This window comes from Bos taurus, chromosome 3 (genome assembly GCF_002263795.3).
Source record: "Bos taurus isolate L1 Dominette 01449 registration number 42190680 breed Hereford chromosome 3, ARS-UCD2.0, whole genome shotgun sequence".
Classification (NCBI taxonomy): domain Eukaryota; kingdom Metazoa; phylum Chordata; class Mammalia; order Artiodactyla; family Bovidae; genus Bos; species Bos taurus.
In genome coordinates, this window is record NC_037330.1 from 17716348 (window position 1) to 17733228 (window position 16881).

At 40.3% G+C, this 16881-nt stretch overlaps 2 protein-coding genes across 3 annotated transcripts; both read right to left on the minus strand.

The window, feature by feature from the left end:
* Positions 1 to 3291: 3291 nt before the first annotated feature.
* LOC100848648 (small proline-rich protein 2E-like) lies at positions 3292 to 4901 on the minus strand. 2 transcript variants are annotated; one of them, XM_005203962.4, is made up of 2 exons: positions 4859 to 4901; positions 3292 to 3918 (listed from the first exon to the last, which is right to left on the minus strand). In XM_005203962.4, the coding sequence occupies exon 2, from the start codon at positions 3897 to 3899 to the stop codon at positions 3681 to 3683; it is 219 nt and encodes a 72-aa protein (XP_005204019.1). In that variant the 5' UTR covers positions 3900 to 3918; positions 4859 to 4901; the 3' UTR covers positions 3292 to 3680. The 2 variants fall into 2 exon arrangements, with proteins under 2 accessions (XP_005204019.1, XP_015318417.1); XM_015462931.2 differs by having other exon boundaries at positions 4784 to 4873.
* Positions 4902 to 14773: 9872 nt separating this feature from the next.
* On the minus strand, positions 14774 to 16553 carry LOC783113 (cornifin-like). Its single transcript, XM_024989965.2, has 2 exons — positions 16449 to 16553; positions 14774 to 15432 (listed from the first exon to the last, which is right to left on the minus strand). Exon 2 carries the CDS (start codon positions 15411 to 15413, stop codon positions 15093 to 15095), a length of 321 nt encoding a protein of 106 aa, XP_024845733.1. The 5' UTR covers positions 15414 to 15432; positions 16449 to 16553; the 3' UTR covers positions 14774 to 15092.
* Positions 16554 to 16881: the final 328 nt, after the last annotated feature.

The following is a 16881-nucleotide window of genomic DNA, read 5'->3' on the forward strand; positions in this document are numbered from 1 at the left end:
AGACATTATTTTACCGACAAAGGTCCATCTAGTCAAAGCTATGGTTTTTCCAATAGTCATGTATGGATGTGAGAGTTGGACCATAAGGAAAGCTGAGCACTGAAGAATTGATGCTTTTAAATTGTGGTACTAGAGAAGACTCTTAAGAGTCCTTTGGACTGTAAGGAGATCATACCAGTCAATCCCACAGGAAGTCAGTCTTGAATATTCATTGGAAGGATTGACGCTGAAGCTGAAGTTCCAATATTTTGGCCACCTGATGCAAAGAAGTGACTCATTGGAAAAAACCCCTGATGCTGGGAAAGATTGAAGGCAGGAAAAGGGGGCAACAGAGGATGAGCTGGTTGGATCGCATCACTGACTCGATGGACATGAGTTTGAGCAAGTTCTGGGAGTTGGTGATGGACAGGGAAGCCTGGTGTGCTGCAGTCCATGGGGTCACAAAGAATCAGACATGACTGAGCAACTAAACTTACTGAACTGAACAATCCAAATGAAGTGCCCCTAATATTTGGAACTTACTTACAAAGCTTCTGGCCTATGAAAATTGAAATCCAATTGGCCAGTGTTCAAATAGCATGGTCTGAGTTTGAATTTTATGAAAAAACTGTGAGATGACTTAGCAAACAAAGTGGCATGCCAAGATCAGCACACTTCCAAAGGTCTTCAAAGCACCAGAAGCAGGAAACACAAAGGAGACAGTCTGAGATCACCTTGCAGCCTCTCTAATGTATTGAATATGTAACAAGAATATAGGTCAGAATAAACCACAGCAAGATCTTTTTGTCATCGAACTCTTAGAATAAAAAAAAAAAAGAAACAAAAATAAATTGAATCTAATAAAACTTAAAAGTTTTTGCACAACAAAGGGAAAAATCTCAATAGAGAACTACCTTACGACCCAGCAATCCCACTCCTGGGCATGTACCCAGAGAAAACCATAATTCAAAAAGATACATACAACACAGTCTTCATTGCAGCACTATTTACAAAAGCCAGGACACAGGAACAACCTAAATGTCCATCAACAGAGGAATGAATAGAGAAATTGGTGTACAAAAATGCAGTGGAATATTACTAAGTCATTAAAAAGAATGAAATAACATCATTTGAAGCATGGATGGACATAGAACCTGTAACACTGTGTGAAGAAAGTCAGACAGAGAAAGAGAAATATTGTATGATGTCACTGTATGTGTGGAATCTAAAAAGAAATTATACAAATGAACTTACGAACAAAACAGAAACAGACTCACAGACTTAGATAATGAACTTATGGTTACCAGGTGGGTTAAGTAGGGCACAGGCAAAATTAGGAGTTTGAGACTGACATATACAAACTGCTATATTTAAAATAGATAACCCCTAAGGGCCCACTGCATAGGGTAGGTCTGCTCAATATTATGTAACAACCTTAATGGGAAAAGAATTTGATAAAGGATACGTATATATGTATAACGGATTCACTCACCTGAAACTACGATATTGCTAATCAACTGTACTCCAATATAAAATAAAATGTTAAAAAAAGTAAGATCTATGCTTAAAGAACATATCTGCTGTCACAATGACTTCACTAGTAAGTTAAGCACTTGGCAAACAAACTGCATAGGAACAGAGACTTTGTAAATCTAAACAAATATTGTTAACCTTAATGTTCTTCAAAGGTGGGGTCAAAACAATCTGGAAAGTAAATCCAGAAGTGAAAAAGATAAAAACCCTGAGATTGATGTGTTTTTGGAGAAAGAAGAGCAGGGGCTATACATGGAGAGGAGGCAACACTTTGCCTGGTAAGGACTCTTTAGTTTCCCTTTCTTCTGTACTACCCATGTTTTAATAACTACTCTATTTTTAAAAATAAAGTTATTCTCTTTTTTAAAAAATTCTATTTATTTATTCACTTATTTTTTGGCTATACTGGGTCCTCATTAGAACAAGCGGGCTTTCTCTGGTTCCAGCCAACAGGGGTCACTCTCTTTTGGGGTGCACAGGCTTCTCATTCCAGCTTTCTTGTTCAGGAGCACAGGCTCTAGAGTAGAGTGGGCAGGTTTCGTAGCTGTGGCACACTGTCAGGAAGCATTTAACAAGAGGCTTTCTGTGTGCTGTTTTGGATCTGTCCAGAATCCTCTGTTCCTTATTAATTCCTGAATACAGGAATTAAGAGGAGAGGCAAGCCTCTCCAGGGGCTGAGGGATCAAGGCATTTCCTTCGTTAGTTTTTCAATACGGTGATAAGCACCCTCTTCCTTCTTGTGGACCATACGGTAAAAGTGATTGTTTACAACTCTCTCTCTCTTTAATATGGATCGCCTATGTTTTGTAAGTCTGGAATTTTAATCTTTATCTTTGCTGAGAATAACTACAGCATATATGCCCACACCATGTTGATTAAAACACCTTTGTTCCATCAGACCTTGGGTCCCCGTGTCTTTCTTTCTTTCTTTCTCTCTATCTCTCTATTTCTGGCTGATTTCCTAGAACGCGAAAGCTGGCTCAGTAACCCAAGAAATATTAGCCTGTCTCATTCTTTCACTTTCTCATCGTCGACTCCAGACCACCAGGTTCCGGTCCATGAAAGGACCTCAACAGCACACAAGCTTAGTTGTCCCCCAGCACGTGGAATCTTCCCAGAGCAGGGAATGAATTCGTGTTCCCTTCATTGGCACAGGTGATTCTTAACCATTGGACCACCAGGAAGTCCAAGAACTGCTATACTTATGTGGAACATCCCACTAATTTCCAAAAAACACTTCATCAGCAATATCACATTAAACCCAAGGTCAAATTAGAAGAATAATGGGATAACAGAATGGGAAAGAGGAATGAAACCTAAGAATCTCCTTGCTTGCTATACTAGTTATGTCTGAGCCACTTTCCTGTGGAGCAAACGTGGTGGTGGTGGTGGTGGTGGTGCTTGTGGTGATGAGGGAGACAATGGTGAACTGCCTCACCCAAAAAAGTGGCATTTTTGTGACTGGCTTGTGCCAACTAAACTAAACAATTCATTTAATTTTATGCCTCAGACAAGTTTGCAATGTAAATAAGATTTTCCCTACATTTTAGCAAAGGGACTGTAAACCTAAGAAGTTAAAAGATTTGATTATAAAATCAATCAAGTAATAACTAAGAAAATAATATGTATTGAAATTGTATAGAAATGATTGTTAACAGCATGGCAAGATTCAGATAACACTGATTGTGAGAGCCTAAAACTTGGCATCAAAGAAGGGTGTAAACAAACCAAGATGATGATATGATACTGTTAAAAGCAGGCTTTAAAAGAAAGAAAACATTTTTATGCCACACAAAGAAATTGTAGTTTACTCAGGAAGTGGAGGATAAGTAACAATTGCCCAGCTGATAGAAACCCGTCCCCAGGTGACAGACACAGAATACAGGGAGACAGTCCCATGATGGTGCCCAGGAGGAGAGCTGTTGCTCTTCCCTCTGAAGTGCTGTGATGCTTTCTCAGTTGTCCTCCCAGAGGAAAGTGGCGCAGCAGCCTCAGGAAGGCAATATCTCTGGCTGTGAGGAGTCATCACAGGCATATTGCCAGCTGAAGGGTGGAGAAGCTTCTTCTGTATCCATGATAGGCTTTAAAGAGAAGATGAAGGTGGAGCTGTGGAGCTAGGTGAGTCAACTGTCCTCATCCTTTCCTGATCCAGATAAAAGCTGATGCTTCTACTTGCTTTTGGGTGGGCACTTCTGCTGGCATTGTTGGGGAGGTGGCACAGGAGGGCATTTCTGCTGGCACTTTGGAGGTGGGCAAGGCTCAGGGCACTTTGGAGGTGGACAGGGCTCAGGGCACTTTGGAGGTGGGCAAGGCTCAGGGCACTTGGGAGGGCACACTACTGGAGGTGGCTGGCAGGGCTGCTTGCACTGCTGCTGCTGATAAGACATCTTTCTGGAATCTTAGAATCTGAAAGAAATTACATAACAGTGTTCACAACAAGGAACTCCTACAGAGGGACGTGGCAAAAATTGTGTAATACCATCAGACAGAACCTCTCCAATCTCCAATGCCCTTTAAACTCTTCAACTTCTTTTAACAAATTTCTGGCTACTCCCTCCTTAGAAAATTGCTTCATTAGCCGAGAGAAAGTCTTCACTTTATCATACAATGTTTTAAAAAAATAGTTTTGTTTAAAACACACGTGATGTTTTGTTTTGTTTTATTTTGTTTTCAGGAAAACAGCATTTTCAGGAAAAGCCATCACAAGTTCTAAAATCCTGGGCAAGCTCACAAGCAATTCTTATCTTTATTATCTCTCATGAGGTCCCAACAGGATAACTTGTGTACAGCACAAAGGGTCATCAGGAGGGACACAGGACCTCATACCTTTTAAGATAAATGCTTCTGAAATTACAGCAGAAGGACACCAGGAAGATGCAAAAACAGAAAAAATACTTTTTTGTTTCCCTTTTCATGTCAAAGATTTCCTATTAATTTACAGTTCAATAGGGTAATTCAAAGTATGTACCAGAAACTTAATAAATACAGTATACCACTGTGCCCAAATTCCCATCCAATGAAAGTGAAATTCGCTCAGTAGTGTCTGACTTTTTGTGACCCCATGAACTGTAGCCTGCCAGGTTCCTCTGTCTATGGAATTCTCCAGGCAAGAATGCTGGAGTGCTGTTCCCTTCTCCAGGGGATCTTCCTGACCCAGGGATGGAACCCAGGTCTCTCACATCGCAGGCAGATTCTTTGCCATTTGAGCCACCAGGGAAAGCCTCCCATCCAATAAGTACCATTAAACACTTGATCATAACTTTGGACCCACCGAATTTGCTGCCTCCAGCATAAATTCAATATTCTGGAGCCCAAGAACAAAGTTGAACTGAAGAATCAGACTCACCAGTTTCTCCAAAGTCTATCAGGACTTGAGTAGCAGGAGGATGGCACTGGTGCAACAGAGGGCCTTTTTATCTGGGTTTGGTGCCCCACCAAGGGGAGGTGGAGCTGCCGAAACTGGTCCAGTCATTTCCCAACCAAAATGCAAATCCATCCATAACTGGCTTGACAGGGACTCTGAAAAGAGGAAATGTCCTGCTCCAGGATCTCCTCACTGGATTAGGTTCTCATGACTCAAAAAGTCCCTGCCTTAGTTCTCAGTATCAGGGGTTTATGACAGAGGGAGGATTTGGAGGGTTCTCTAATTTGTACTCAAAAGCTCCCTTTCTTGATTGGGGAATATGACCCTTTTCTATCTTTCACCGTCCATGAATTATAAAATTTCCTGTCTTATTCCAGTTGAACTGGTCACCATTTTGCTGTACATACTAGGTTGCAAAGCACCTGGCTACCTGGTGACACTTTTCTCTTTACCTCCAGCCCTTCTTATAATGCTTTCTCCCCTGATCAACAGCCTGCTAATCTAAGTCTCCTTTCTTCTTCTAAAATGGACGGAGGGCAGGTTGCAGATCATCTCACTAGCCATCCCATCGTAACACTTAGATCTGCTCAGTAAAATGGTGACCTCTAGGATCATCCTTTCACTGTTTTTCTCCTTGGAATAAAGGACATCAAGCAGGTTTCAGTGACCTTAATAATTCTGTTTCAACTCTGTCCACAGGGAATTCACTAGGAGCTTAGTATCACCTACCATAATTCAGATGTTCTGGCACTTCGGACCCTAGGCCTGTAACTGAAAGTAAGCTATTTGCTCATAATTCCCAACATGATATACTATCTTCTTCTACAGAATGTCTCCCAACTGACATTTTAAATTCTTCCACTTTTGAAGAAAGCTCAGAAAACAGTTCAAATTTTCTGGCTTCCTACCCCTTTGAAATTATTGGGAAACTTAATCTAATAAGCAATGTGATTCAAACAAGTAATTTTATATGAAAGTTAAAATACTTTATTAATAGTTTAGTCATTAACACAAGCTGCCATTCATACACGACTCCTCAATTATTAATACTAATTTTACCTACTTTTAACCCACTTTTTAGATTTTCCATATTGGTCAAAGTGGAATATATGTCAAATAAACTTATAAATATTTCCTGCTCTACTTTCTTCACACAGTTTGTCAGTATGCTGGACACTACATTTGGTGGTTAATATGGGCTGACTTGACTGGCACAGGGTGCCCAGATATTTGATCAAACGTTATTCTGGGTATTTCTCTAAAGATGTTTTGCATGAGATTAATACTTAAATCAGTGGTTGAGTAAAGGAGGTTGCCCTCTATAAAGTGGGTAGTCTTCATTTCATCCATTGAAAGCCTGAATAGAAAAGGCTGTCGTCCTCCAGGTAAGAACAAATACCTCTGCCTGATGGCCTTCCACTAGGGTTTTGGTTCTGCAGATTTTGAATTTGCCAACCTTCATAATCTCTTTCTCTCTTTCTCATTTTTATCTCTGTGTTTCTTACTATATTGTAGTATATAATTTGAACATTTTACCTGCCTGTTTATGTGTATGATTGCCTACATCCAATTAAAACTTCAAAAAGTTAGTATAAAGTGAATTTAAAGCAAAAGATATTGATAATACATAACACATGTGATGTGTAATTATGACAAATATAATGAGCATTTAGAAGATAACTAAAGTTCTGGAAACAATGACCTAGTACATTTTCCAACCTTGGCAAAAGATTTCATTTCTGCCTTTTCAGAGATTTTTGTTATTTAGTCACTAAGTTGTGTCCAATTCTTTGTGGCCCCATGGACTATAGTCCTCCAGGTTCCTCTGTCCATGGGATTTCCCAGGCAAGAACACTGGAGTGGATTGCCATTTCCTTCAGACATTTAGCTTTCAACAATTCTATAGTTTCTCTGTTCTTTCCTTTTTATGTATTGTCCCATTAGACACGGAAGTTTTTCATTATAACCCATGGCTGGTTAGGCACCCTGTCTGTTCTAGGAATAAAGTTACAATGCTGGCTTTCTGTTGCTATGAAAGTGTGAAAGTGTTAGTCGTCCAGTCACGTATGACTCTTTTGCAACCCCATGGACTGTAGCCCACAGAGCTTTTCTGTCCATTGAATTCTCCAGACAAGGAGACTGGAGTGGGTAGCCATTCCCTCCATACATAGTTCTTCAGGCACTCTGTCCATCAGATCTAATCCCTTGAATCTTTTTGTCACTTCCACTGTATAATCATAAGGGATTTGATTTAGGTCAGGTTTGTAACATTGTACAGGAGGCAGTAACCAAGACCATTCCCAAGAAAAAGTAATGCAGAAATGCAGAATGGTTGTCTGAGGAGGGCTTACAAATAGCTGAGAAGAGGGAAGTGAAAGGCAAAGAAAAAAAGGAAAGACATACCCATTTGAATGCAGAGTTCCAAGGGATAGCAAGGAGAGATAAGAAAGCCTTTCTCAGTGATCAATGCAAAGAAATAGAGGAAAACAATAGAATGGGAAAGACTAGAGATCTCTTCAAGAAAATTAGAGATACCAAGGGAACATTTCATGCAAAGATGAGCACAATAAAGGACAGAAATGGTACGGACCTAATAGAAGCAGAAGATATTAAGAAGAGGTGGCAGGAATACACAGAAGAGCTATACAAAAAAAAATCTTCATGACCCAGATAACCACAATGGTGTGATCACTCACTTAGAGCCAGACAACATGGAATGTGAAGTGAAGTAGGCCTTAGGAAGCATCACTACAAACACAGCTAGTGGAGATGATGGAATTCCAGTTGAGCTATTTTTTCAAATCCTGAAAGATGATGCTGTGAAAGTGCTCCACTCACTATGCCAGCAAATTTGAAAAACTCATAGGACTGGAAAATGTCAGCTTTCATTCCAATCCCAAAGAAAGACAATGCCAGAGAATGTTCAAACTACCATACAATTGCACTCATCTCACATGCTAGCAACATAATTCTCAAAATTCTCCAAGCCAGGCTTCAACAGTACATGAACCATGAAATTCCAGATGTTCAAGCTGGATTTAGAAAAGGCAGAGGAACCAAAGATCAAATTGCCAATATCCGTTGGATCATCAAAAAAGCAAAAGAGTTCCAAAAAAATATCTACTTCTGCTTTATTGAATACACCAAAGACTTTGACTGTGTGAATCACAACAAAATGTGGAAAATTCTTCAAGAGATGGGAATACCAGACCACCTTATCTGACTCCTGAGAAATCTGTATGCAGGTCAAGAAGCAACAGTTAGAACTGGACATGAAACAACAGACTGGTTCCAAACAGGAAAAGGAGTACGTCAAGGTTGTATATTGTCACCCTGCTTATTTAACTTATATGCAGAGTATATCATATGAAATGCCTGGCTGGATGAAGCACAAGCTGGAATCAAAATTGCTGGGAGAAATATCAATGACCTCAGGTACACAGATGACATCACCCTTACGGCAGAAAGCAAAGAAGAAATAAAGAGCCTTTTGATGAAGGTGAAAGAGAAGAGTGAAGATGTTGGCTTAAAACTCAACATTCAAAAAATGAAGATCATGGCATCTGGTCCATCACTTCATGGAAAATAAATGGGGAAACAATGGAAACAGTAAGAAACTTTATTTTTGGTGGCTCCAAAATCACTGCAGATGGTGACTGCAGCCATGAAATTAAAAGACGCTTGCTCCTTGGAAGAAAAGCTATGACCAACCTAGAAAGCATATTAAAGTGCAGAAACATTACTTTGTCAACAAAGGTCCATCTAGTCAAAGCTATGGTCTTTCCAGTAGTCATGTATGGATGTGAGAGTTGGACTATAAAGAAAGCTGAGCGCTGAAGAATTGAATCTTTTGACCTGTGGTGTTGGAGAAGACTCTTTTGAGTCCACTGACTCACTGTAAAAGACCCTGGTGCTGGGAAAGATTGAAGGGAGAAGGGGACAACAGAGGATGAGATGGCTGGATGGCAGCACCGACTCAATGGACATGAGTTTGAGCAAGCTCCGTGAGCTTGTGATGGACAGGGAAGCCTGGCTTGCTTCAGTCCATGTGGTCACAAATAGTCAGACACAACTGAATGACTGAACCGAGTCATTTCCTTCTCCAGTGGGCCTTCCTGACCCAGGGATTAAACTGGATTTTTCAGACAGTTTCTTCACCATTTGAGCCACCACGGAAGTCCATGTTACTGTATAATGTGGAAACACATTTCTAATGAAATCAGGATAATCCATCTCTTGTCACCCCATCATTTCCTTAGACTACTGTCATGTACTTAAAATTCTTTCATCAGGAAATAAATCTTTTTATTCCATAATGAAATATCAGATTTAAATTTCACAAAACCAGAAATAAATGTAAGATACCATTTAAGACTCACATCGTCACATATAAGTGGTTGAGAGTAGGTGTGGGAGGGAAGAAAGGATGAGCGAACCAAAGTTCTGAAATCCAGTTGGCATAGAAGTCTAGGTGGCATAGAAACTTAGGACTGATCTGATATATTTGCCTTCTTCTACTCTTTCCAAACATGTTTTAGGTCTCTAAAGACAGTTATTTAAAAAAAAATTATTCTAATGTTTATTCTCTATCTTTTCCTTCAACCTTACAGACCCCTTTTACACTTTTTCCAGACCCATATTACACTTTGCTCCCCAATGTACACCTCTTAACTATCCAACTTGGTGCATTGACATGTTGTCTATGCATTAATGAATAGAACTTTCCTATCTTTTTTAAGTGCTGACTGCTGCTGCTGCTAAGTCACTTCAGTCATGTCCGACTCTGTGCGACCCCATGGACTGCAGCCTACCAGGCTCCTCCATCCATGGGATTTTCCAGGCAAGAGTACTGGAGTGGGGTGCCATTGCCTTCTCCATAAGTGCTGACTAATTGTTGCCAATTAAATGTTTAACGTGATGTTCCTAGATCTTCTTTCCTTGTCTTGATCAGGAATTTTTCAAGGATGTGGTTTGGTAAATGGAAAAGGAGGAAGAATAGGAGAATGAGGAGGAAGAGGAAGTGGAGATACTTGAAATCTGTGACAGAGTCACCAGCTATGCTCCAGCAAATAAAGTATCACTGAATCAACCCATCATCACATCAGTTAGACAGTTCCCTGAACTGTCATTTCTCCTGTCAGTAGGGAAGAGATTTTGACCATGATTACCACTGGCCAGGACCATCCAGGGAGACAGTCATCACTATAGCACCTTCAGGATTGGTGTCTATAAGCAGTATCATCACCAGATGGTTCGTGTAAACTATTACAGTTGCCACTATATATATATTATCTGAATGCAGTTAGAATACATGTTTTGTACTCAATATATGGGGACCCATCTAGTAGGATTAGACAGTAGTAGTCACACCTACCTGTGATTTCATCTGAGTATGCCTAAGTATGCCCACCAGGACTTCCCTGGTGGCTCAGACGGTAAAGCGTCTTGCTTACAATGCAGGAGACCTGGGTTCGATCCCTGGGTCAGGAAGATCCTCTGGTGAAGGAAATGGCAACCCACTCCAGTACTCTTGCCTGTAAAATCCCATGGACAGAGGAGCATGGTGGGCTACAATCCACAGGGTCGCAAAGAGTCGGACACGACTGAGCGACTTCACTTTCACTTTCATGCCCTAAGGACTTCCATAGGCTCTCTCATCTCAGTGGTCCAATCCTCAGGGTAATTTGATTCGCCACAATATGCCTACTTATTTAATCTCATCAAAACCCCATCTTTAAAAAAACTCTGTTTCTTAGTTTTCCATCCATGACAAAAAAGGGTGATAATTGTATGACTGTATTTTTTTCAGCCAACCAACTGCTGCATTTTGTCATTTAAAACTCCTTTCTTCCATTCAATCATCAGGGTTTATAGTTACATAGTGACCTGCCTGCAGGGAGTCATACGCTACATTGTTAGGTTGCCCTGTAGGGAGTATTTCCCAGAAATTCCATCCCAAATAATATTTTTAGAGTATATGTATCCTGGAAGATGAGTTAAAATTTACTATCCTTTTATTACAGTTCTGCTCAGTCATTAACCATTGGTACAGTTCCTCATCATATTGTAGAATCAGAAGGTCTTCCAGATGATGCCACTGAGATTTTAAAAATTCTGTTTAACCTTATAAGATTCCGAAAGCAGGAGTGGTCTCAGTCAACATACAGCTTCACCTTCTTTGGCATCTGGTTGTTGTTGCTGTTTAGTCACCGAGTTGTGTCTGATTTTGCAACCCCATGGACTGTAGCATGTCAGTCTCCTCTGTCCTCCACTGTCTCCCAGAGTTTGATCAAATTCATGTCCATTGAGTTGGTAATGCTATCTAACCGTCTCATCCTCTGCTACCCCATTCTCTTTTTGCCTTCAATCTTTCCTAGTATCAGGATCTTTTCCAATGAGTCAGCTCTTCAAGTGGCAAAAGTTCAGCTTCAGCAACAGTCCTTCCAATGTACAGTCAGGGTTTATTTCCTTAGGATTGACTGGTTTAATCTCCTTGCAGTTCAAGGGACTCTCAAGAGTCTTCTCTAGTACCACAATTCAAAAGCATCAATTATTTGGTGCTCAGCCTTTCTTATGGTCCAACTCTGACATCATATATGACTCTGGAAAAACCATAGCTTTGACTACCTGGAGACTCTAGTGTAATTGGGCTAAGAAACAATATTATTTTTTGCTTTGAGCTGCATTAAAGGAACCCAGGTAATGTTGAGTTTCCCTCTGTGCACAATCCATTTATTCATTCTTTTGTCCTCAGCTACTGTATCTTCTTCTCTCCATTTGTCGCTGATTTGAACCTAAACTTTTCCAACTTTGGAATGAGCATTAGGTCTAGCCACTGTGCTGGTCCAGACTTCAAAGAGAAATACCAGTCTAGCAAGTACCTTCCCCTCAGTCCATTCTCATTTATACAGAGGACGAGTGCAAACATTACACAATGCAGCTGCATTCACTCTAAAGCCAAATTTTGCCAAATGGGTAAAGGCACAATTCATCTAAGACACTGGACCAAATGTGTCTTCTGGGATAAATAGAATCTGTGGGCACTCAGGCCTGAAGCATGCTGCTGCTTCCAGAAAATGTTACAGACCCCTGTATACTCCAAATTGGGCCTTGGATATCATTATAAACGAAGTGTCCCTAATTCTCTGAACTCATTCATAAAGCTTCAGACCTAATGGAAAGTGAAATCCAAATGGCCATTGTTCAAGTAGCATGGGCCGCAGTGGAATTTTATGAATAGTTAGTGAGATGACTCAGCAAACAAAGTAGCACGCCAAAATCATCACCCTTCCAAAACTTTTGGAAGCATCAGGAGAAGGAAACACAAAAAAGACAGTTCAAGATCACCTTGTAACCTCTGGAATGTATATGTATCAAGAATATGTGACAGAATAAATCACAGCAAGGTCTTTTTCATCTCGCATCTTAGAGTAATAAAATAAAAACAAAGGCATATGGGATATACTTAAAAGCCTTTGCTCAGCAAAGGAAACCATAAACAAAATGAAAAGACAACTCTCAGAATGGGAGGAAATATTTGCAAATGAGGCAACCAACATGGCATTAATTTCCAAAACATACAAACAGCTCATAGAACTCAGTATCTAAATAGTAAACAGCCTAATCAAAAATTGGGTGGAAGATCTGAATAGATATTTCTCAAAAAAAAAAAAAAAAAAGACATACAAATGGCCAAAGAGCACATGAAAAGATGCTCAATATCACTAATACTTAAAGAAATGCAGATCAAAGCTACAATGACAGAAAGCTACAAAATCTATCATCTCACACTGGTCAAATCAGCCATCATAAGAAAATCTACGAACAATAAATACTGGACAGGGTGTAGAGAGAAGGGAACCCTCTTGCACTGTTTGTGGGAAAGTAAATTGGTACAGCCACTATGGAGAATAGTATAGAGGTTCCTTAAAAAAAAACTAGAAATGGAAACACGATATGACTCAGCAGTCCCATTCCTTGTGCATATACTTGGAAAAAACTGTAAATTGAAAAGATGCATGCATGCCAAAGTTCATTGCAGCACCATTTACTATAGCCAAGGCATAGAAGCAATATAAATGTCCATCAACAGAGGAATGGATAAAGATGTGGTACATAAATGCATTGGAATATTACTCAGCATAAAAAGAATGAAATAATGTCATTTGCAACAACATGAATGGACCTAGAGATTTTCAAACTGAGTGAAGGAAGTCTGACAAAAAAAAAAAAAAGGACAAATATCATATGATACTGTTTATATGTGGAATCTGAAAAAAGGGTACAAATGAACTTGTTTACAAAACAGAAGTAAAAAACAAACTTATGGTTACCTGGGAGTAAGGAGCAGGGAGAATTAAATTGGGAGATTGGAATAAACATATACACATTACTTTAAAAATATATATATTTTTAAGTGGAGGATAATTGCTTTACTATGTTATATTGGTTTCTGCTGAATCAGTCATAAGTATACACGTATCCCCTCCCTCTTGAGCCTCCCTGCCACCACCCACCCTCCGTCCTATCCCTCTAGGCTGTCACAGAGCACCAGGCTGAGCACCCTGTGTTGTACACCAGCTCCCCCTTGGTTACCTATCTTACACACTGTAATGTACAGATGTCAGTGCTACCCGCTCAGTTAGTCCCACCCTCTCCTTTCCCTGTTGTGTCCCTAAGTCCGTTCTATATATGAAATAGATAACTGAAAAGGACCTACTGTATAGCACAAGGAAATCTACTCAGTCCTCTCTGTAATGGCCTATATGGGAAAGAATCTAGAAAAAGAGTGTACACACACACACACACACACACACACACACATCAGTTATATGATTCACTTTGCTGTATACCTGAAAAAAACACAAGATTGCAAATCAACTATACTCCAATAAAAATTTAAAAACAGAATATGAGTCAGAAAGCCTTTACAGAGTGTATCAAAATAGAAGAATCACTTCAAGAAACTAGAACCCCTCTGATCATTACTGTTATTTATAGTTAGAAGGGGGCAGACAAAGAAGGACTTGAGTAGAAGGGTTAATCACACGAGGCCCATGTGTCAGATCATATGAGCATGTAGCTGCTTATAATCAAATGCCTCCTTGTGTGGGTAAAGTAAAAACTAGTGAAGAAAACCAGAATATCAGGTTCAAGAATGTAGGAATGATGTTTTTGAAAATTTTTTATTTTTACTTTACAGAACAATTACTTTAGAATGTTGTAATGGTTTTTGCCATACACCAACATGAATCCGCATTAGGTATACATATGTCCCCTCCCTCCTGAACCCTTCTCTCACTACCCCACCCCCACCAACCCCACCCCTCTAGGTTGTCAGAGAGCACTGGCTTTGAGTTCCCTGCATCATGCATTGAACTCCCACTGGCTATCTATTTTACATATGATAATGCATATGTTTCAATGCTATTCTTTCACACCATCCCACCCTCTCCTTCCCCCACTGTGAAAGACAAATATCATATATTAACACATATGTATGGAATCTAGAATAGTACTGATGATCCTACTTGAAAGACAGCAAAGGAGACACATTTAGGAGTGATGTTTTTTGGAATAAACTGGAGTCTTGGAGGGAGTGCACACGGGCTTGGAGGTGGCTTGGAACAAGCAGAACTCAGTCCACTGCCAGAGAAGAAATCTGCTCCAGGTATGGCTGCCTGAACGACAGGCTCTGATTTCTATTACACTGTAGCTATTGCCATCCCAAGGATGCCCCCTAAATGTAATCACACACACACACACCCCTATAGAAGCCCAGGGTACCAGAATTAGACAGATGTTATCTATACCAACTCCTCTCTAACTGCAAGTCCTATTCATTATGGGACAGCAAAGAATGGGGCACAGTCAGCCAATGACACCAACATCCAGGAGTGTGCTTAAAGGTGTTTTAATAGAGGTAGAAAGGGAAAGAAGTATTTCTTCAAATCCAGCTTCTCCCCTCCGATGAACCCCAAGCAACTGAGAACCAGTAAAGCTGCTAAGGCCTTCTGCAGAACGCAGAGCTCAGAGGACCGTTCAGAGTAAGGAAAACCTCATAGCACATATTTTTAGGATGCAAACAAGAGAGGCTGTGACTCAGGGAGAGAAAATACTCATTGCAAGATCTACACAATGAAGACAGAGAAACAAAAGGGAGAAAGGTGTTCAAGATCCGGAGGTTGGTTCCTCAAGGGCATAGCAGTGGACCACGTTACTTCTGGTTGACCTTCTGCTGGTTTGGACCTGGAATGACCACTGAGGGGTATGCCTCAGGCACCTTGGTATTTCCAGGCTGAGGGACGTTGGTGTAGACTGGCTCCGGATCTCTGACGGGACATGGCTCCGGAAGTGTGGAATAGCCTTGCTCGGGAATCTTGATGTCCGGTTGTGGAACATTTGGAAGGCATGGCTCCTCAGTTATGGGAACAAATGGTTCCTGAGGTGGAGGTGGAGGCTGGCAGGGCTGTTTCACCTGCTGCTGCTCAGGCCCAGGGGGTGGGGTGAAAGGCTGTTTCTGCTGATATGAACTCATGCTTTAAAGAAGGCTGGACCTAGAGACAGAAAAGCAGACTTAGTAGTTTAGTAAAACAAGGAGGAAGCCAAGTCTAATGACAAATATCTTAATTTCATGCCCCTTAAGAAACAAAAGCTTCTCTTCTCTTTATTTTTGTTCCCTTGAATTTGAGAATCAAAGGAAACTGAGGATTCCTGTACACTTTCAAGAGGAAAAGTTTAAAGGTGGTTTATTTTGATCCCATGGGAGTGGAGCCTTTCTCTTTGCTTCCTTTCTTCCTGTTCTTTTCCAAAAACCTACATTAGCCACATAACATAACTTCAGGTTCCTGTGATTGACTGAAGCCCTCAGTTTACAATCAATTGAAAAAGTGTTAAAGTTCAAAATCTGGTGTCTACCCTCTCATATCCCTCACATAGAGTGCCTCACTTCTCATAGGAAAATCCGTAAGCCCACACAATTCTGTCTATGAGCTTCTGTTCACATTGTCTTCTTGGTGTTTGTTTCTGGAAGTCTTTCCATTCTGTTGTTGCTTGTCCATACACGCTCACCCCTCATGGCTCTCCTCCCAGATCCCGTCATCTTTCTCATTCTGACTCAGCACAATACCTGCCTCATCCTCTCTATTCTATGTGCAGTATTTTTTTGTAAATTACTCCTATGTATTACATTCTCTGATGGATCATAGGTTCAAGGAGTAAAGAAAAGTGTTATCTTTTGTACATCCAAAGTGCCAATGCAGTGCCTCTCGATTTTGCAAAGTCTAAAAATTAATAAAAGAGAATATTAAAATGTCACTAAAATTGCCCTGAACATGAGCTGCAGTCTATATCCTCCTGCCAACTGAACAGATGGTCAACAGAAACTATTCCCCTTTTCTGACCCCAAATTCCACAGCTGTAATCTAAGTGAGAAGTCAGAAAGATCTATAGTCACCTTAAACATAAATTACTTTGCATTTAAAATAAATATATCACATCATGGCAAAGAGATTTTAATCAAAATACAATATCATTGGGCAAATATTAAGAAAATCCATGTGAAGAGTCTCACCTGATGTGAAGAATCGTTTGAGTTGTCTGGTCTCCTGGGTCTGGTGAGAAATCTCTGGCCAGCTGGCATTTTATATAGAATATGAGCCTTGCCTTAAGGAAGTGGGATTTGGGGGTGCTAAACTGTCTTCATTCCAGCTTTAGTGGTGAAAATCTCTGGCTTAACATTTTGTGGGGCACTCATTGTTTGACGGTGATGTCACTTTGTTTGACGGGTCTGTTCTCACTGTCTACCATTTGTAGTGTGGTTGCTATGGGAAACAGGGTTCTTGGGTGGTGATACGTTAAATCAGAGTGAAACTCCAGGCTCCTGGGACCAGAAATAACCATACCTGTTTAACAGGACCCTAATATTTAGTTCAGATTAATTTTGTTGAGCATTTTAATTTCCTGAGTGAATGTGGAGATGAACAATAGGCATTACTGTGTCTCCT